The sequence below is a fragment of the Heterocephalus glaber genome, unplaced genomic scaffold (assembly GCF_053883595.1).
Source record: "Heterocephalus glaber isolate CG9 unplaced genomic scaffold, H.glaber_assembly_v1.0 deba00001564, whole genome shotgun sequence".
Classification (NCBI taxonomy): domain Eukaryota; kingdom Metazoa; phylum Chordata; class Mammalia; order Rodentia; family Bathyergidae; genus Heterocephalus; species Heterocephalus glaber.
In genome coordinates, this window is record NW_028258351.1 from 13478268 (window position 1) to 13499317 (window position 21050).

At 49.6% G+C, this 21050-nt stretch overlaps 1 protein-coding gene across 3 annotated transcripts in view; it reads right to left on the minus strand.

Annotated features, from left to right (window-relative positions):
• Positions 1–2053: 2053 nt before the first annotated feature.
• Positions 2054–21050, minus strand: part of Slc43a2 (solute carrier family 43 member 2) — a 44487-nt gene continuing 25490 nt past the window's right edge. For 2 of the 3 annotated variants that reach the window (XM_087191592.1, XM_087191591.1), the window contains exons 7-15: positions 15596–15688; positions 14102–14235; positions 13817–14019; positions 13161–13307; positions 9575–9713; positions 8211–8337; positions 5655–5728; positions 4332–4455; positions 2054–3467 (exon numbers count right to left, since the gene is read on the minus strand). In XM_087191592.1, the coding sequence (XP_087047718.1) occupies positions 3306–3467; positions 4332–4455; positions 5655–5728; positions 8211–8337; positions 9575–9713; positions 13161–13307; positions 13817–14019; positions 14102–14235; positions 15596–15688 (1203 nt within the window). In that variant the 3' untranslated portion in view covers positions 2054–3305. The remainder of the gene's footprint in view (positions 3468–4331; positions 4456–5654; positions 5729–8210; positions 8338–9574; positions 9714–13160; positions 13308–13816; positions 14020–14101; positions 14236–15595; positions 15689–21050) is intronic. The other variant, XM_087191593.1, reaches the window with a different exon arrangement.

A 21050-nucleotide genomic window follows, 5' to 3' on the forward strand; every position in this document is an offset into this window, starting at 1 on the left:
CTGGGCCCAGAGTCTAGGGAGGATGGGAGTGGGGGATGGAGAAGAGATGGCTCTGGCCACTGGCGTCCCTTTCCTGTAATTAGCCTGTGATCTGGTCCCATCTCAGGCACTCCTTGAGGATGGGGTGACCAGGAAATTGCTCCTCCAAGTACTCATCATCCTGCAGGGGCCAAATGACACTCAGAGCTCACCCCAGCCTGAGGAAGCTTTGGCTCCAAGAAATGGGTGTCTGACCTTACTGTCCTTCCCTAGGTATTGGCGCCCTGCTGAGGAGGCCTGGGTGACCCTGGAGCTGCTGCTCCAAATGGCATTCCCTGGTCTACAGTGCTTTGGGTGCTCCAATGATTTCAGACCCACACGTGAGTCCTAGTTCTAACCTTAGGCAAGTTACTTCACCTCTCTGGGCCTCAGTTCTGCCAACTGTAAAATGGAGATGATGGTATTTATTTACCCTAGATTGTTCCCATGATTCTAATCTGTTAACTCCGTAGGAAATCAGGGTGCAGTGACCAGCTCCTGATTAGGGGATACCTGACCCATCTGGCTTTCTACAGCCTCTGTACCTGGCCCCTGTTCTCATGCCACTGCTCCCACACAGTTGGCCATAGACTGTTTCCAACCCTCACTTCTAGTTTCTCAATGGCAGCAGCATCTCCATCTAATGGTAGGGTGGTGAGGCCCAGGTGCTGCTGGGGACAGCAAGGCTGTCTGCCCATCCTCAAGATATGTTCCTAGGTTAGAAGGGACTTGGCAGTCAGTGTTTCCCAACTGTCTTCCTGTTCAGGAGTGAGTCTCAAACTCTGGAGGGACCAGAATCACCAGTCAGAAGAAAGCTCAATAGCCCAGGAGCTTCTGTGACAGGTAGCCATGAGGCCACACATGTGGGGGGTACCTGGGTAGCACACCACACCTTTTTTTTGGACAGGCACAGCATTCATGATTATAGAGAAAGTGCTGAGTGCTTGCTGCAAAATGGGCTTGACTTTAACTCAGCATCCTAAATTTGGCTATGAAGTTTTAAAACCAGAATGACCATTAACACATCAAAATCAGTGCTCTGTGGAATGGTTTGGAAAATGTTCATACAAAGGTTTTTTTTTTTTTTTTGTACCGGGGATCGAGCTCGGGACCTTGTGCTTGAGAAGCAAGCACCAGAACCACGGAGCTAAATCCCCAGGGCTCTGTTTGTTTTTTGAGACAGGGTCTCGCCATGTAGTCCAGGCTGGTCTTGAACTTGCAGTGATCCTCCTGCCTCAGCCTCTTGAGTGCTGAGATTACAGGCATGCTCCACCATTCCCTGCTTAATTTTGTTTTGTTGTTATTTGGGTCTCTTCTGGTGTTGAGGATGGGACCCGGAGCCATGCTCATGCTAAACATGCACTCCACTACTGACTGACCTGCACTCCCTGTTCATTACTTTTTGGGTTGTGATTTTTAATATTTAAAAATATTAGGAGACTCAGGAGCCTAGTGCTACACTGAGGCCAGGAGACTCAGTGGTTGACTGTTACTGGGGAGCTCAAATTTGGCCTAGGTGCTCCCCCTCTTCTTCTCTGTCCCCCACCACATCCTGCTGTTCTCTGGGGTCACCCTGTGTCCTATACTCAGGAAGGCCCCTAGGGTTGTGGGGAAGCAACAGGAAATCCGTGTAGGCAGTGAGGGGCCAGGGTTGGTCTGCTTGGCTGGTACAGTCCCCAGAGGGGTGGCCCACATTTCTGCAAAGCCCAATTTATCTGGGGAAGAGGTATAATGTCTTTTCCTGGCTCAGCCCCTCCCTACTCAGGACCATATTCTAGCACCCAACTGATTTTCTGGTTCTCCATAGACCACCCAGCAGCCCTCAGGTCCTAGGCCTTCCATGTGAGACCTGCTGGTGGGACTGGCCCTGATGACACAGCAGGTAGTTAGTTGAGAATCCTGGCCCTTGACAAGGGATATGATGGGTATGGTTAGGGCTGGTCAGTGGCAGAATAGCTCATTCTGCCTTTCCCTCCTGAGCTCAAAACAGGTACATAGAGCTGTCAATTGATATGCTAGGAGGGGAATCCCTTGCCAGGAGGAAAATGGATTTATTGCTTTATAAAAAGAAGTCTGATAAAACTTAAAAGAAAAACTAAAGACCTAAAAATCAACCCACTGCTCTGAGCACCCAGGAGGTCTCAGACACATTTCCTAGGGGAGACAAGGTGGGGAGATTGGTGAGCAAGGCAGGCCTGGCCTCTCCCACCCAAACAGCTTCAGGCCCTGGGGGACTCAGCCAGCAGGGAGCGCTGTAGCTACATGGCCAATACAAGATGCTGACCAGGAGGAGGCAAGGCTGGCTCTGGGCACACAGGCCTGGCTGGTTGGTGGGGATAAGGGCAGACCCTAGAGCCCACCCACCTCACACATACCACATGTACACACACATCCCCCTCCCCACACCCCCCCCTCAGCTTCTCACCAATCCACCTCCCTGTACAGGCCTGGACTTCTATATCTGTCAGCCCCATGGAAACAGCTGTGTGTGTTGGGGGAGGGAACGGCCTGGTGGTGCCCCTTTAATTCCCATCAGGTCGAAGTCTGGACCGAGGGTGGCAGTGGAAAAGTGCTCCCTCCACCCACCCTGAGGGAGGAGGTGGGGGACAACCGATCAGCTGTGTCCATGGCTTCTGTGGCTTTGTTTGTGACCCTATTGCCTCCATCCCCTCTCCAGGCTGTGAGCCAGGAGGGCTTCTCCACAGGCTTCACATGAGAAGACGGGCGTGGACAGGCCACAGGGGGGTGGGATTACAAAGGGGTTAGCACCAACAACAGGAAGCGGGTCCTTCCTTCCTCAGGCAGCTGCAGACTGGCCAGGGGAGGAGGTGAGGGCCAGGCGAGGGGGGTGCAGACACTGCAAGCCTTTGTCCTCAGGTAGGCGTGGTCGGTGGGCATGCAGCTGAGAGGCAGGTGGAGGGTAGTGGACAGCAGGTCCCTCTTCTTTAGCAAGAGGCAGAATCTGGAGCCTTAAGGGACAGAGCCTGCCTGCTGGGGGTGCCCTTGGCTCCTCCTGCAGGCACCATGGAGACCCAAGGCCCCAGGATCCCTTGGGGGTGGCAGAGCAGATCCAGGGCTGTCCTATGTCCAGCAAAATCTCCCATCCTGGGCCTTCTCCTGTCCTTCCACTGCAGAGCTCCAAGCCAGGACCAGGGCCCTGGAGGGATCATGGTCTCTGACATGGTGAAGGAGAGAATCCTGGGAGTGTGCAGGGTCCTCTGGGGTGGGAAGGAGGACATCGCTAGTCACTGAAGCACGCACAGGAGGCCAGTTCTGAGCCAGTGGTGCTACACGAAGGCCTCCCGGTTGGATGAGCCATTGATCTTGAGGAAAAGTTTGCTGTCTTCCCTCTTCTGCTGCAGCTGCTTCTCCAGCTGGCGCCGGTAGCAGACCAGGTAGAGGGGCAGGCAGAAGCCCAGCATGCTCACGATTAGCAGCCCCACATTCACCTGGGGACAGGGAGGAGCAGCCATCACAGGGTGTGGGGGCTGTGCAGGGCCTACACACACACACACACACACACACACACACACACACACACACACACACACACACACACACACACACACACACACACACACACACACATGCAGAGTCAGGTGTGGGGAAGGGAGAAAGGGGGAAATGAACCAGGAAGGTTCAATGTGTCCCAGGGCCTGTTGGTCCATATTCTAGTATCCAACTGAATTTCTGGTTCTCCATAGACCATCCAGCAGCCCCTCAGGTCCTAGCCCCTCCATGTGAGGCCTGCTGATCTAGTGCCAGAGGTGGCACTGGCACTGATGACACAGCAGGTAGCTAGTTAAGAATCCTGGCCCTTGGCAAGGTCTAGGACAAGAACTCCCCTCACCACCACCCAGTACTGAGGATTAAACCCAGGGAATGCTGAACTACATTTCTAGCCCTTTTTTTTTGGTACCAGGGATTGAACTCGGGACCTTGTGCTTGCGAGGCAGGCAGCGGAACCACTGAGCTAAATCCCCAGCCCCTTTTATTTTTAGGGTCTCGCTAAATTGCCCAGGCTGGACTCAAACTTGCAATCCTGATGCCTCAGCCTCCCAAGTAGCTAGCATTACATGTATGTGCCACTTTTCTTGGTTAGGAACTCTCTTCTGTTCATCCCAAAATCAGGTCCAGAGAGGTCATTTTTCTCCTGCCTAGTCACCATTCACAAGGGGACTATGACTCAGACCTAATCAAAATTTGGAAACTACCTGTCCTCAGGACTCTGAAGCCCCCTGAGTGAGATGGCCTCCCAGCTCCCATCAGAGTGGAGCAGATGGCCATGACCACTGTCCCTTGACCCTTCTTACCCACAGAGGGTCTCCCTGGAGGGGACCCATCATGGCCAGAAAGAGTGGCTGTTGCAGGAGGGCAAAGAGCGCGCTGATCAGAGACTGCAGTCCTGTGAGGCTTCCAAACTGGGTGGAGGGGTACCTGTGGGAGCAATCAAGACCTGTGTCAGCTGGTGTCACTTTTGGACTTCCCACACCCAGCCTCAGCCTCGGCCTGGCCCAGGTAAGCTGGTGGCCCAGTGCTGCACCTTGGGGCCCCGAAGGAAAAAACAGGAATAATCTCAGGATGGCTGGATGCTGGCCTCTGGATTAATTGCTGAGCAGTTCTGCAATTTCTCTTTTGGACCAGCCCGAGGCCCCAGACTCTGGGAAAGCCCACGCCCCACTCCACAAGATGTGTCTGGGGCCTATGGGTGTCTGGCCAATTTGTGTGGAAAGTATGGTGCCAGCGGGAGTCTGTGGCTTGGGAAACAGGCCCAGGGAGCAGGTTGGAGGCTGGCTCTGCTCTGCTGTCCTCCAGGGGAGCATTGTGCAATCACGGAAACTCAGCATCGCAGCTCTTGCTTGCCTCTCGCACAGCCTGCCAGGGCAGCCACAACTTCCTCTAGGCCAGGGGTGTGGGAGGGGTGGACCTGGAATGACCCCCATGGGATGCTGCTGGGACAGGGAGGGAGCTCTGGGCTAAATATCAACAAACAGGAGACTCTGCTGCCCCAGGTGCGGGAAGAGGCGCCCTGCAAGGAATAAGTCACTCTCTCAGTCAGAGACACTGGGTGATGGCATGTGGGTTCCAGACTTGGGGCCAAAGAAGGAGGAACCACTGTGTAGCGTCTTAGAAAAACACGTAGGTTTCATTTTAGCCACGGCCCGAGAAAGCCATGATGGCCTCTGGGGCCCTGGGTTAGGACAGGTTGGTATATTCTGGGCTCAGTTATACATGTCCCTGTCCCTATTGAGAGCTATTTGAACCTCAGCATTTAGCTCCAGGCAGTCAGAACCCAATCCTGTCCTTTCCAGTGAGCAGCCTGGGACAGCCCCAGGGCTGGCTGAGCAGGGGCCCCAAGGCCCTAATGTGCCATCCAGGGGGCACTGAGCCTGGCTGAGGGAACTGACTTCGTGTTAAGTGCCAAGGCTCGTGGGCACTCAACTGTCTGCACCCTGACCAACCTCCTGCCAGGTATGGCCTTCCCCTGATACACCCAGCAGAAACTGTGGCATCTGTGCCCTGATGCAGGAAGGCAAACTACCAGGGCAGGATGGTCCAGCCTCAGGTCTTGGTCCCAACTCCCTGGTCACAGCCTCCCCCAGTCCACCAGACCACTGGAAGCTTCGAAGACTCACACAGCAGCGTACAGGCCCCCAACAGCTGAGTGGATGAATCCTCGCACGATCGTGTGCAGGACAAAGGAGAAGATCTGAAGAAGGGAGACCAGTGTGAGTAGAAGTTGGCCATGGCCCATACCTTGTTATAGGAGTAGCAGCAACCTGGAGTTGCCTCCAGAGCCAACTGCTGAAGTTTTAGCAATTTTTTAGCCAGTTGTTAATAGTCATTATTAAAAACTAAATTACAAAAAAAAAAAAAAAATTAAATTACGGGGCCGGGGATTTAGCTCAGTGGTTCCGCCACCTGCCTCGCAAGTGCAAGGTCCCGAGTTTGATCCCTGGTACCAAAAAAAAAAAAATTAAATTACATAAACTGGAGATTTAGCTCCAGTGGTTCCACTGCCTGCCTTGAAAGCACAAGATCCCGAGTTCGATCCCTGGTACCAAAATAAAAAAAGAGCTGAAAAATCAAAGTACATAAACTTGTAATTAAGTAGATTAAAATAAATGTCATGAATACCCAAAACTTATTACTTTCTAATTCTCTTACTATGTTTTACTACTGTCTGTGCTCTAAAGGTGTTTTATGTGTACTATTTGCCAGGTGGAAATAACCGCATGATGGTGAGTTACCATCCTGCGATGTCATATCACGGGTCTTTGAGTCAGCTATGATGACACGATGCCATTATAGATATCTGCAAATGCTTTTTTGTTTGTTTGTTTGAGACAGGGTCTCACTATATAGTTTAGGCTGGCCTTGAACTCATGGCGATCCTCCTGCCTCTGCCTCCTGAGTGCTGAGATGACAGGCATATGCCACCACATCAAGCTAACATCTGCAAATACTACAGGTCAGGACCTTTCTTACCAGCCTTCTAATCTTCTACAGATAAATATGTATCTGTACAGCAGAGTAGGTTGCCAATCATGACCTTGACCTCCAATCTCTCCCCATCCAGGACTCACCGGAGACCTCCCGCCTGTTTGCCCAGGCCCCCTTGGCAGGTGCCTTCCTTTGCACCTCCCTAGCAAAGCTGTCTGGTTGTCTCCAGGAGGGTCCCTTTCTGGGACGCTCTCTGCAGGCTTAGAAAGCTCTGGGAGCCCTTGTTAGTACTCCCTGAGAGGCCCAGAGTTTGCCGCCAGAGTCCTGTGCTTGTACTTCTGTACACAGCACTGCCGTCTTGCTCGGCAGCTAAGGACCTGCTCTCAGGAATGTGGGTGGTGGAAGGGGTAGGAGCTATTCCTGCCAGGGTTGAAGACCACTGTGTCTAAATGTGTACACCCATGCATGCACATACTTGTGCAGGCTCCTTTCCATTCCAGGTTCCTTGCTGCCTTTTCCTAACTTCTTCTCCAATAAGAACTCAATAGAACAAAAAGCAGATGGCTATTCCCCACTGAGCATTACTCCTCCACTGGCCAAGATGATCAGGGAAAGGGTCTGCCGCTCTTCAGACAGGGCAGCTAGGAGGCCACGGAGGAACACTTGGGAAGCAATGACCTTCCCACCTAGAACTGTCACAAGTCTCCCACGGCTCTGTGTGCTCAGTGTCGCTGCATACACAATAGACCTGTGGGTGTGCATTCTTGTGTACTCAATGCAACTCAACACCTGGCCACTTGTAAACAGGGAGGCCCTGCTGCCTTCCTCCTGGGCTCGTCCATCTGGGCTTGGGCCACACTCATCTGGAAGCAACGCTATCACTTGTATCCCTTCAGAGTAAGTAAACTTGGGGCCTGGGCCGACATCTACTACAGTACTAGAATACTCACGGACCAAAGAGTGGAGCCAGGCAGGTGACAAAGTCCTCCTTATAATCTCTCACAAATATCAGAAATCTTATGCAAAGGAATTAAGCCTTTGACTCAAGATCCCAAGCCATGATCACAGTCTTTCTCCAGCTTCTCCAACCCTCCAGGGTAGAGGCCTGTGGGCATTCTTTTTTGAGACAAAGTCTTGGTAAGTTGCTAAATTTCCCAGGCTTGGCTCAATTTTTTTTTTTTTTTTTTGGGTACTGGGGATAGTACTCGGGTCCTTGCGCTTGCACAGCAGGTGGAAAAACCACTGAGCTAAATCTCTGGCCCTTGGCTCGAATTTTTGATCTTCCTGACTCAGCCTCTAAAGAGTGTTGGGCTTACAGGTATGTACCATCATGCCTAACTCCTATGGCCATGTTTGTTAACAGGGGGGCCAATGCTCCCACCAATGTCCAGAGATTCCAGCTGTTTGACCAAATGCAAAACAAGTAAATACATAACTACTGCACACAGTCCTGGGAGGGCAGTGCTCATGCTATGGAAGGTTCCCCAGAGAGCAAGAACAGTGTGCCTTCACGGAGAAGAGTTGTGTGGAAAGCAACCTATTCCTTATAGTTCACCCTGCTTCCAGCACAAGCCTGGCAGACAACAACAAGCCCTTGGAAAAGAATGGTGGCTGGTTATCTGGTTGGCTGGCTGGCTGGTTAAATTAAATGAATGTAGTCACGTTGGCTTTGTTGATGGCTTCCATGACACATCACACACTTCCTGTTGTCCCACCCCCAGCTGGCCTCTTCCTTACCCAACACCCACCTGTAGTGGCAGATTGGGAATGAGGCAGGTCACCCCAAACCCCACGAGCAGCAGGTTTGTAAAGGCAAAGGCCCTCATAGCATTAGTGATCTTCTGGATCTGTCGGTCCCGCTTCTTCTTCTCGCCTCTGTGGAGACAGAGTACCATAACGGCTGGAGGTACGGGGCCCTCCCAAGAAGCCAGGCCTCAGAGCCATAGCATAGGGACTGGTGCAAGACTCCCCAGCACATCTTGGGGACTATGCCAGGGCTAGGGGGCATGAGGAATGCTACCCGGTCCACCTTCCTGATAGAACAGTGAATGAAAACCTCAGTGGAAGATCTCTGACACCAGAAGCCAGTCCTCAACATTCGGCAGGGCTCAGTGAAGAAAATGAGCTCAAATGATGGGGAGTGAAGAGCAGAATGTGCCAAGTTAGGGTGTGGCAAAGCTTCACTTTACCATTGGCTTCACCCAAATCTTGCAGGAAGCTGGTAATGAGCCAGTTAATAAGCCAAATAAGGGAGTGAGTCCCCCTGGCGGGTAGGAGAGGGTGGAAGGAAAATAAATATTCAGCAGATGGAACAGGGATGGGCACAAATAACCTCCTGGCTGTAGGACCTGACCTAGATAACAGGGCATTCTCTATAATTATTTCCTTGTGAATTAACTATTACTGATTCCAGCCTTACCACCCACACTGATATCCCATGGAGGATCACACAGCACCCAAGAATGAATGCCAAGTGCTTAGAGATGTGCAGAGTGTCCCAGGCCCACCAGTACTTATCTATGTGATATCAGGCAAATGACTCAAAGTCTTAACTTCAGTTCCTGCATCTGTAGAATGGGCGCAACACGAGTCCACTTCTCTTTATGATGTTGTGGGGCTTAACTGAGGCATTGTGTAGTAAGTGCTTGGCACTGGGACTAATACAGTAAATAGCAGCTTTATTATGTTAAGGTGGAGTCATAGAAAATTGCAGTTAACTCATCCTCTGATCTTAGAGCCCAGCCTTGCTTCATCTCACAATCATCAACAAACCTATTAACACACTTGGTTGTAGCAGCTTACTATATATACACACTGAGTGGAACAAACCCTCTAGGTAAGTAATGTTAGGATGGCTCCATGGTGCTGCCTGTGCCAAGGATCCAAGGGCCATCCTGGGGCTACATGGGTTTTTCCTCTGGTTTGTCCCATTAACATCTGAGTGCCTCCCAAACTTTAGCAACCAAAGAATTTCCACAGAATGGGGGAGACCTGATTGTGCAGTGCTGAGCTCGACTTGGTCTTCCTGCTGCCTATAAAATTGAGCTCACTCAGCCTGTCTGCCTAACATGTGACTCGGTGGTCCTCCAGGGGCTGGGCTCTGCCTACGTACTGGTTGTTGTCTTTCTCCTCAGGCTCCTCAGAGGTATCTTCGCACTCCTTCAGCCTCCAGTCCATGATGTAGCCGATGACAGGCGCTGTCAGCAGGCAGAGCAGCTGGAGCACGCCAAAGATGGAGGTGTAGAGGGCAACTGGGGAGGAAGATGGTGTGTCATAGGGACCCTGAGCACAGGGCCCTGGAGGACAGGCTGGGTGGAATATGAAAGGGCCAATACCCACAGGCCCTTCTGGGGTCTGCCACAGAGCCCCCTTGTCACTGAAGGTCTCGGGGCTTCCTGAAATCAAAACCAGAGCAAGGGGCAGGACACCCAATTTTCTGCTCCAAATCCTTTCCTTGTTTCCCAGAAATGGCTAATGAAATCCAGTATGTCACAATGGAAACTCCTCCTTCCAGAAGTTCCAAGAAGTCACTATGACTTGGGAACCACAAAATTACCAATGTCCATGACTGAGGCTTTGTGTGTGATTGGTCATTAGTTTTCTGCTGCTAGAAATATACTAGGAAGGCACCACTCCTGAGGAATCTGACCTAAGGGGTTCCATCTTCAGTAAGACTAAAACTTACGAGAGGGTTTCAGAGAAACAGCTGGAAGTTCGTAGCCCTGTCCCCACCCCCACCATTCAAGCAAAGAGGGATATCAGGAATTCAAGGTGAGAAATCTCGGGGTTAAGCACAGACTGGCTAGAAGTACTGAAATGTTCCTTCACACACACACACACACACACACACACACACACACACACACACAAACCCTGCTTACCCGTGGCCATCACTGTGGCAAGAGAGCAAAGGGAGAAAAGCAGAAAGAGAGAGGTTAGTGGTAGAAATGGTAACGGCCATTACAGGTAGATGGGTTTAGGAGGCAGGCTACCCCAGGCCCAGCACACACCACTTCCCACCAAGTGCTCAGGCTCCTGGGAGTGAATCAAGGAGAGGGCTCAACACAGGCACCTGGTGACGTTCTGCTGCCTGCTGGTGCTTTACCACAGCAGACTGGTGAGTCAGGCCTGTGTCACTGGCCGGGCACTGTGACGGGGAAATAACGTGCTGAGTGGGAAGCCTGGCAGCATCAGCGTCCTTGCTACCATGTGGCCTTGTGAAAATGCTGCTCTGTTACAGTCACCTCCTGCCACACTCAGGGAAGAAAAGGTCAAAGACCTCAGCCAGGAGAACCAGGCAAGACATCTAACAGCATGAGCTGCTCCTTCTATCCTGCCGCTCCCTGATCCCATAGCAGCCCTTCTGGGAAGACAACAAGGCTGTGGATACAGGGTACCAGAAGAGCAGGATGGGGAAAACCAGTGTCCAGTCTGCCACAGACCAAACTTCCTGGCCTGGTTTCCTCTATTTTTTTTCTTTTTTTTTGCTGATACTGAAGGTGGAACACAGGGTCTCACACATGCCAGAGCTTCACACACTACCACTGAGCTAAATCTCCAGTTCTTTCATTGTTTTTAATTTTATTTTGAGACAGGGCTTCACTAAGTTTCCCAGGCTGGCCTTGAACTTGTGGTCCTCCTGCCTCAGCCTCCTAAATAGCTGGGATTACAGATGTATCCCACCTCACCAGGCTGCCTTTTTTTTTGGTACCGGGGATCGAACTTGGGTCCTTGTCCTTTTGAGACAGGCAGCAGAACCACTGAGCTAAATCCCCGGCCCGAGTTTTTTGGTACCAGGGATTGAACTCGGGTCCTTGCGCTTACGCAGCAGGCGGCGAAACCACTGAGCTAAATCCCCAGCCCTCAGGCTGACTTTTTGAATGTAGGATATAGTTGAAAAAATTCCTCTTGGGGGCCAGGGATTTAGCTTAGTGGTGCCACCACCTGCTTCACAAGCGCAATGGTCCTGAGTTCGATCCCCAGTACCCCCCAAAAAATTCCTCTTGTGCAACAAGATTTCTCAGACAACTTGATTTATCAAAGTCCAGGACCCAACAGCAGGAGGCACCCTTGCAAGAGCCAGGGACTGCCTCCCTTTGCATACCTCAGCATCTCCAGCTCTCTGGGCCTGAGTATTTATAATACAGGGTGTTTACACAAGATCAATCAGCTTTCCCAAAATATGTCCACCAGAATTTAATGTGTGTTAATTAAAAAAGGGATCTCCTGGCTATGGCAGCACACATCTATAGTCTCAGTTACTCAGGAAGCTGAGACAAAAGGATCTCTCGAGCCCAGGAGTTCGAGACCAGCCTGGGCAACATTGTAAGACTACATCTCTTCAAACAAATAAAAAAATTTAAAAATGGATTCCCATGATAGAAATTTGGGTGAACATCACTGGAATAAATAAAGATAAAAATAGGGCACTGAGGACCTCTCCTGCGTTCATGTTTGGGCCACCCTCCTCCACCTGGTTGGTACTAGGGATCACGTCCAGGGAACTCTACCAATGAACTACACCCCTAGCCTTTTTTTTTTTTTGGTACTGGGGATTGAACTCAGGTCCTTGCGCTTGCACAGCAGGCAGTGAAACCACTGAGCTAAATCCCCAGCCTTTTTTTTTTTACTGTATTTTTTATTTTAGAAAAGGTCTTGTTAACTTGCCTAGGTTGGCCTTGAACTTTTCATCCTCCTGCCTCAGAGTCCTAAGTAGCTGGGGCCAGCCCACCCCTTTTACCACCACCCCTGGGCCATTATGAATTTCTGCACATGGTATTCAACATTTCTCCACTTTGCTCCACCACCAGTCTCCCAGCATTATCGGGTTCCCCCTTTGCTATCTTTTCCTTTTGTTAAAGCAAGAATTCTTATTCCTGTTAAAAACTGCTTTGGTTTCTTACAAGGCCTACAGTGTCTTCCCCTTGGTAAAAACAAGTAAACCAACAAAGGAAAGTTGCACGCCAGTGAGGCTGCCAATAAAAAGGATTTGCCGAGTGTGTTTGTCCCGCTCGGGATGACTAAAGCTGACTCAGCTTGGGCCCTGGGGAAGTTCTGACTTTCTTTGCAGGAACAAAATCTCTAGTCAGCTCAAGATCTTCCTCGCTGTTTTTGTGTGGGTTATCAGTTCTGTTTCCCGGAGTTAACAAGCCTCAACTGGATTACATACTCCTCGGGAGCCTCAGTTTCACAGTTCAGGACACAGATCCTACTGTGGGCCCTGCTGCCCCAGAGTCTCCACCAGGACAACCGTCTTCAGCCTGGCCCCCAGGGTCTCTGGGTGCCAAGCCTGTGGTCTCTGGGGGACTGGGTATGGGGCTGGGTCTGGTGCCTTTCCAGGAGCGCTCAGGTGGAGGACATGGCTCTGTGCAGTATTTTCATTACAGACACACCCTTGGCCCTCCCCTGGGCCCTGAAAAATAAATACCCCACACCCTCAACACATGTGGCTATTTTAGTCCTTCCCTCCCTCCTAAACCAGGAAACCCTGAGGGGGACATGAAAGAACAGTCAGGCTGGCTATGATGAAACAGACAAGCAAACAGTGTCCCAGATGCTGCCATCCCACAGCCCTGCAGGTCTGGCTCAGCCTAACAGGATCCAGCGGTGCCTAGGGACCCGACTCCGGCCAGCAGGAGTGACTGGCACTCTGGGCCCCCTCCCTTGACATTGTGCCCTGAGTTTCAGGGGACACTTACCTGTCTTCTGGTCACCACTGACCAGGAACTCGAGGATGCTGTTCATAGCTCCCATGTAGAAGATGAGCCGCAGCTGTGTGACGCACATGGTGACCAGGCTGAGCAGCAGGATGGGGCTAAACACGCTGTGCATGAATGAGGGTGCTGCTGGGGGGACAGGGTGCGGGGCTCAGGGCTGAGCACACAGCCCAGCCACCCCTGGGGGCCCAACGTGCAGACTAAATCACTCCCCTGATGGCAGGGGGAGCCAAGGGGCCACCAAGGGGCCAGGCCCCAGTAGGGTTCATGGTGCTGGAGCTGGGCAAATCCCCTAACCCAGTGATGGCGAATCTTTTAGAGCTTTCCATCATAATAAATAGCTGGCTGCGGCATGGGTGCTATAAACTTGCCACCACTGCCCAACCTTCCTGAGCTTTAATCGAGTGTGCTTGTCTGTAACAGGGCAGGTGCTGCCACCTCCCCTTTTGGGATGAAGTGGGAATTTAGTGAGATGATCCGCACAGAGCCTTGACCAGCACTGGCTCCAGTCAGGACAGCACTGGGGCTATAACCTCCAGATCTGGACTAGCAGCTCCCCTGAGTGCTCGGGGTGTGGATGCAGATGACCTGCCAATGTCTCAGGCAGGCCTGGAAGGTGAGGGCTGCTAAGTGGGTACCTGCAGTGTCTGGCTGGCATTTCACCTCCAGGTCGACGGTGGACAGGCACAGCTTGTGGCCCTCCTGCAGCGCGGCTTGCTCCTTGGCACTCCTCATGGAGCTGCCCACACTCAGGCGGCGCCCCACAGTGGTCACCTGCTTGTAGAACTGCTTCCCTGTAATCTTGTGGTCAAATCCCAGCCAGCTGAACTTGATCTTCACCCTGGAGGCCATGGGAGAGTCCCTGTTGGTGCCACGGGACCCTGGCTGGCATGAGGGTAGGGGCAGAGAGCGAGCCTACTTACGAGTAGTCCATGTCCTCTGGCCCTGGGAAGGGCTCCAGTGGCCAGTTAAAGAAGCAGTTGAGGAAAACCAGCCCGGAACAGGCGGCCCAGATCACAAGGATGATGATGAAGGAGGCTCCCGCGTCGTAGATGAGCTGAGAGGCACAGGGGGGTGGGGGTGGGGGTACAAAGGGGCCAAGTTAGAGCAGCCAGGGGGACCTGGGAGCTCCTGCCCCACTGAGCTGAGCTGTGTGAGCAGACACAGCACCACTGGCCTGGCTGTTTGGTCATTAGAAACCCTGTGTTCCAGTAATCCCAACTTGTCTAGTCCTGTCATTAACTCTTTGTGCCATCAACTTGGACCAAATGTCACCATCTTGGCGAGGTCTCAGCTGACCACCCCGGCACTATCACATACCTGTCTCACTGGCTGACAGTTAACAGTCCTGGCTGAGATGATCACATTTCTTGATTCATTTGCTTGTCTACTGTTAGTCCAGCTCCCTAAGGACAGGAGCCACTAGCCTTGTCCACAGACATCTCTCCAGTGCATGTGGCATGTGCTCCCCAAATACTCACACAGGCACAGACAAATAAATGTGTTTGGCTTTGCTGCCTGTGAAATGGGTGTGGCACTGGCTCTGGTCCTTATGGTGCGGGGTGGGGGGCTTCTGGCAGAGTGCTGAGCACATGGCCAGGATGTGGGCAGCCTGCTGAACACTAATGTGCAGTTGCTGTTTTCATGAGCACCATTTATTTCTAGCACCTATATGAGGGTCCCCAAAGTCCTGGCACATAGCTACTCAGCTGTCCAGAGAAGCCAGCAGTTAGACACTGAAAAGAAGAAGGGGAATTTGTGGGCTCCTCTCCATGACCCAGGAGCAAGAGTATCCCGGATAATCCAAGGGATGGCTGGCCCCAGATTCCTGCCTCCTCTCCTGACTCCCAGTGACCAGGCCACAGCTGTGACTCCCTTCCTCACCAGCAGCATCCTCTCACACCCCTGGAGAGGCAGTCTGGACTTGGTGCCGCTGCTAGGAAGGGAGAAGCCCCTGCTGAAGGCAATACAACAATAGGATTTGGGAGGGAACAGGCAGGCTATGGGCTGTGAGATGTCTGCTCCATGCTAACCCTCTGTGACTTCCACAGGCTCAGAATCCTGCCTGGGAGGGAAACAACTGAACTAACTTGGCTGAGAGCAGTGCTTTAGGCTAACTGGGAGCAAGAGCTCAACAACAACAGGTTGAGGGGAGGGGGGCTTGGAACTGGAGGTGAGCCTACCCCCAGCCTGGGGTCATGCACTAAAATGACATTCTTGAGTCTCCTGTCCCACGTGGTTTAGTGGTTTTCTTTTTCTTGCTTGTGGTGCCCAGGTGTATCCTGCCCTGATGGAGGGGGCAGGCCAGTCTCAGGGCCAACGATGACTTCTCTCTCTATCAGAGAGTGTTGGAGAAGTCATTGCACAGACACTAGTACAGAGTAAATGTGCTGGAAACCCACTGGCCACACCCTCACCTTGATTCCTGGAAAGGTGACTGCTGAGGAGGCGTAGGATCCAATCATCAAGGCAATAAATGTGGATCGAAGGTCTCCGAACATGTTGGGCAGCTGACAGGACAGACAGAGAAATGGTTTAGGAGGAGGGGAAAGACAGTCAGGCACCGTCCCTCACCTGTTCTCTCTCTTGCAATTCCCAAGGTAGTCATCCAGGGTAATTACTACTGCTAATTGCAAGCTTTCCCTTCCTGGACTGAGGCAGAAGGAGCGCAATGAAGAAATTGAACTTCAAATGCAACGAGGCGGCTGTTTCACTTTCTAGCTAGCAATTCTCCCCCCTCTGCTTCTGCCACAGGTTTTCTGTCTTTGCAGGGTTACACTGAGATTCCACAGACCAAAACTATGAGCCTTAGGCATCTCTCCTTAAAAGATAAGAATCTACTTGGGGATAAAATCTTCATTTCATAAATAAAAATACCAGAGTCCCAGAAAGGCCAGATGTCAGCAAAGGCTGCTTTCTGCTTCATGAGACTAGATTTCTGGAAAGTGCCAATCAGAATTCTCCAGTTCCCTCAGGGTAACAATGCTTCTACATTTCTAAGCGGAAGTAGGGGATTCCCTGTCTGTCCTAGGGATTGATGGGCACCTGAGGAGGTCACTGTCTAGCATGGTTTAAGCTCCATTCCCAACAAGCCACTATTCTCAGCCTATAGGAGCATGACTTCAAGGCCAACCTTTCAATGATTTGTAGCAATCCAGGCATGGTAAAATACTACAAGAGTTGTGGACTCAGATCTGGGGCAAAGTATATCTTCCAAGCAACCTCAGGAGTATGTGCTGTGTTAGCTTTGCCAACCTATTTCACGGAATTCAGGCTGCTTATATGGACCTAAGCAATTGACCAATAGATAGCTCCCTTATTTGCATTGAGTCATTTTTGTGTCATCAACCATAGCTACTACAAGCCAATTCATGGCTGCTAAATAGAGGTAGTGGGAACTTAGCTCTATGCCTGTCTCTCATCATTTCTGCCTGTTTTCCCCACAAAAAGACATTGTCAAAATTAAAAACTGCCATGCCTTAAAGAACATTACCAAGAAGGAGAAAAGTGAATGGAAGAAAATTTTTACAAATCATGTATTTGATAAAAGCTTTGTATGTGAAATATATAAATAACCTCTATAACTCAATACTAAAAAAGATAAGTAACCCATTTTTAAAATGGGCAAAATATCTAAATAGGCTTTTCACCAAACCAGATATAAAAATGGCCAATAAGCACATGAAAAGATACACATCACTAATCAAAGAAATGCAAATCAGAGTCTCATGAGATACCACTAGGGTGGCCATAATAAAAAAGATAATAACAAATGTTGGTGAGAATGTAGAGGAATTAGAATTGTTATGGAGCTCCAATGGGAAGTAAAGCGGTGCAACCACTTTGGAAAACAGTCCAGGAGTTCCTCACACAGTTAAGACAATCATATGACCAATTTGCACCTAGGAAAATACCCAAGAGAAAATCATAAATCATATATCTACACAAAAACTTGTACATGAGTATTTATAGCAGCATTACTTTTTTTTTGGTGCCAGGGATCGAACTCAGGACCTTGTGCTTGCGAGGCAGGCGGCAGAACTACTGAGCTAAATCCCTGGCCAATCATTACTTTTCTTGTTGTTGTTGTTCCCCAGGGAACAATTCCCTTGAGAATTGAACCCAGGGCCATGCAGGTCCACACCAGACAAGTACTCTACTTCTGAGCTATATTTCACTGTATTTGAGAGACGGTTTCACTAAGTTGGTCAGGCTGGCCTCAAACTTGTGAGTAGTTGGAATTATAGGTATGCACAACCATACCTGGCTAGCATTCTTCCTACCAGCCAAACATGAAAACAATCTAAATGTCCACCAATGGATGAACAAATAAGCAAAATGTGGCATATTCAAATACTTAAACATTATTGGTCATAAAAAGAGGAGACGTACTGATTCATGCTACAGCATGGACAACCTTGGAAACATGCTAAATGAAAGAAGCCAGATACAAAAGACCACATGTTCCATGATTCCATTTATATGAAATGTTTCAAATAGGCAAATCCATAGAGACACAGAGCATATTAGAAGTTGCCAAGGGCCAGGTTGTAAATAGGGAGGGACTGCTAATGAATATAGGGTTTTTGTTGGAGGTGTTACAGCTGAATGTAGTGATGAAGGCATAACTATGTGAATACACCAAAGAATTATACACTTTAAGTGATCTGAGTGGTATGTGAATTATATGTAAATAATGGTATTGAAAAAATATGAGTAACCAAACACAGTGGGACATGCCTATAATCCCAGCACTCAAGAGGATGAGACAGGGGATGACAAGTTCAAGGCCAGACTGGGCTACATGGAGACCTCAAGGCAAGCTTGGACTATATAGTGAGACCCTGTCTCCAAAAAAAAAAAAGAAGTGTAATTCCAATCCCAGGATAAAAAAAGGAACATGAGCAAAACCATTGTGAGTAAATGGCCAACTAAGCCACCTTATGGTATGTGACTGGGGTGGCCAAACAGGCTGCTCAAAGAATTCCTAGTACAGCCAGATGTGGTGGGACATGACTGAGGCAGGAAGCTGAGCCAGGGGGATAATAAATTCAAGCCCACCCTCAGCAGCTTAGTAACTTAGCAAGACTCTGTCTCAAAAATTAAAAGACCTGGGGAGCTCAGTGCAAAGGTCCTGAGTTCAATCCCCAGTAAAAAAACAAAAACGGTTAAAACAAACAAACCAATTCCTAGCACACGTCCAAAGCTCCTCCCCTGTAGAGTAGACCCTCTGTTCTCCTAGACTTCTCAGAGAGAGTCAGAGAGGGATAAGGGAGGGCACAGGAGACACCAGCAGTGTGACGTGCTCCCATGTGCCCAGACACACCCAAGTGAGCGTGAAAGGTGCTTGACTGTACCCTGACACCTGACTCCCAGGTATGCCATGGTTCAAAGGATACACTCAGTCTCAGCTGACACAGGGACACTGCAAAGCAGCTTTGTGGCAGAGACACGCTGGGGCCACATTCACCCTAGGGAGAACCCAGAGATGAGGTCTGGTTGTGTGGAAGGAGGGAACTGCTCCCACCTGGGATTCCACATCCGGCCAGTAAAGTTGAAGAAAGAAAAGGATCATGAGGATCAAAGAAGGCTTACAACCCAACTCAGAGGAGTGGATGGAGGCCAAATGCCCAGGCTCTTTGGTGCAAGGTCAAGCCCAGTAAACACTCTTACTCTGAAGAATGAACCTGTGTGTTCATAGCTATTATTCCCTTAAAGCAGAGTCCCCCAAACAGAATCACCTTTGGGCACAAACTTTTCAACAGGGCTAAAGACCATCCAGAGAAGCAGACAGCTTACAGCCAGCCAGCCCTTTTCTTAATCTCAAGCCTGCCTGAACCCTCACCCAGGCTAGAGGCCAACAACAACAGGGGCTGCAGTTGAGCACACAGCACTGCTCCGGGCTCTGGAGCCTTCTCCTCACACTCTATGCTGCTGGGGAAGGGCGGGAACCTGGGAGATGAGGCTGATTTCCCGTCTATCCCTGGATGAGACCCTTGCCCTCAGGCCTGGACAAAGGCAGCAGCTTTCTAGCTATCAGTCTCTCCCTGCCAGGAATGTTCTTATCACTACTCAGAAAATCCTCCCCCACATGTTATTTTGGTTGTCAGTGCCATTCCAGTACAGGGTAGAACCTCAGGGCAAACCACACTAGACAGTGCCCTGACAATACCTACATCTTGTACACAATGACATTTTTTCCAGATTAAAACAAGTAATATATGCTGTATCTGTTATAAAACATTTGGAACAAATATTCCAAAAGATTACAGTAAAATCCAGGCATGATGGCACATACCTATAATCCCACCTACTCAGGAGGCTGAGGCAGGAGGACCACTGTGTGTTCAAGGCTAGCTTAAACTACATAACAAGATCTTATCTCAAAAAAAAAAAGTATGTGTACAGGGCTATCAAGCTGAGCATGGTGGGACACTCCTGTAATCCCAGCACTCTGGAAGGATGAGGCAGGAGGAAGTTCATGCCCAGCCTAGGCAACTTAGTGACTTAGCAAGACCTTGTCTCAAAATTTTAGGAAAAGGAGGGGAGGCTGGGGATTTAGCTCAGTGGTGCCGTGCCTGCCTCGAAAGTGCAAGGTCTTGAGTTCGATCCCTGGTACCAAAAAAAAAAGAAAGAAAGAAAGAAAAGGAGGGGAGGCTGGTGATGTAGTTCAGTGTGAAGGTTCTAGGTTCAATTCCCAGTACCACGAAAAAAGAAAAAAGGGGCTGGAGATGTATGCACCTCAGTGGTAGAACACCTGCCCAGCATTAAGTGATGCCTCAAGTTCTGTTCATTCCCCAGTACCACAAAATAACAACAATAGCAGAAACAAAACAAAAAAAACCCCAAAATAAAAATCACCCTCTTATAGGCATGTTACCTTTTTGATATATATTTCTCTTTAATCATTTTCCTATAAATTTTTTTTTTTTTTTGGCACCAGGGATTAAACTCGGGTCCTTGCACTTGCACAGCAGGCGGTGAAACCACTGAGCTAAATCCCCGGCCCATAAATACCTATAAATTTTTAACATAATTGGGATCATGTGGAACATATTGTTTTACAAATTTTTTTCTTTTTTTGGAGCACTGGGGTTTGAACCTAGGTCCTAGAACCTGCTAGACATGCACTCTACTACTGAGCTACAACCTCAGGCCCTCTTTTTCTTTTTTTGAGACAGGGTCTGGCTAAATTGCTCAGGCTGGCCTTGTACCTTTGATCCTCCTGACTCAGCCTCTCAGAGTGCTGGGATGACAGAGATGTATCACCACATTTTGCTTGTTTTATAAACTTTTTCTTTTCTTTTCTTTTCAGATGGGTCTTACTTTGTTCCCAAGCCTTGTCTCAAGATTCTGATTTCAAGAGATTTAAAGTGACCCTTCAGCCTCATCCTCCCAAATAGTTGGGACTATGGCGTGGCTAACTTTTTCTTTTTACTCAATATATTATAGATGTCTTCTAATATCATTCACTTTTCTTGTTTAACATAATCTGTAATGAGTCTGGAAGACCTGTAATTTATGCAATCATTTCTCTGATGTTGGATGTCAGGTCTTTTAAAGTTTTTATCATAAATAACATTTCAATGGATAGTCTTGAGGATAAACCTAAGTACGCACAGCTATTATTTCTTTAAGATAAATTCCCCAAAGAATAATTAGATAAAAAGAAATACACATTCTTGCCAGGCCTGGTAGCATACACCTGTAATCCCAGCACTTGGGAGGCAGAAGCAGGGGAATCTCAGTAAATTCGAGGCCAGTGTGGGCTACATAATAAGTTCAAGGCCAGTATGAATTACATAGTGAGACCATGTCTCAGAAAAAATAAAAAAGAAAGAAAGAAATACACATTCTTAAGGTTTTGTGATA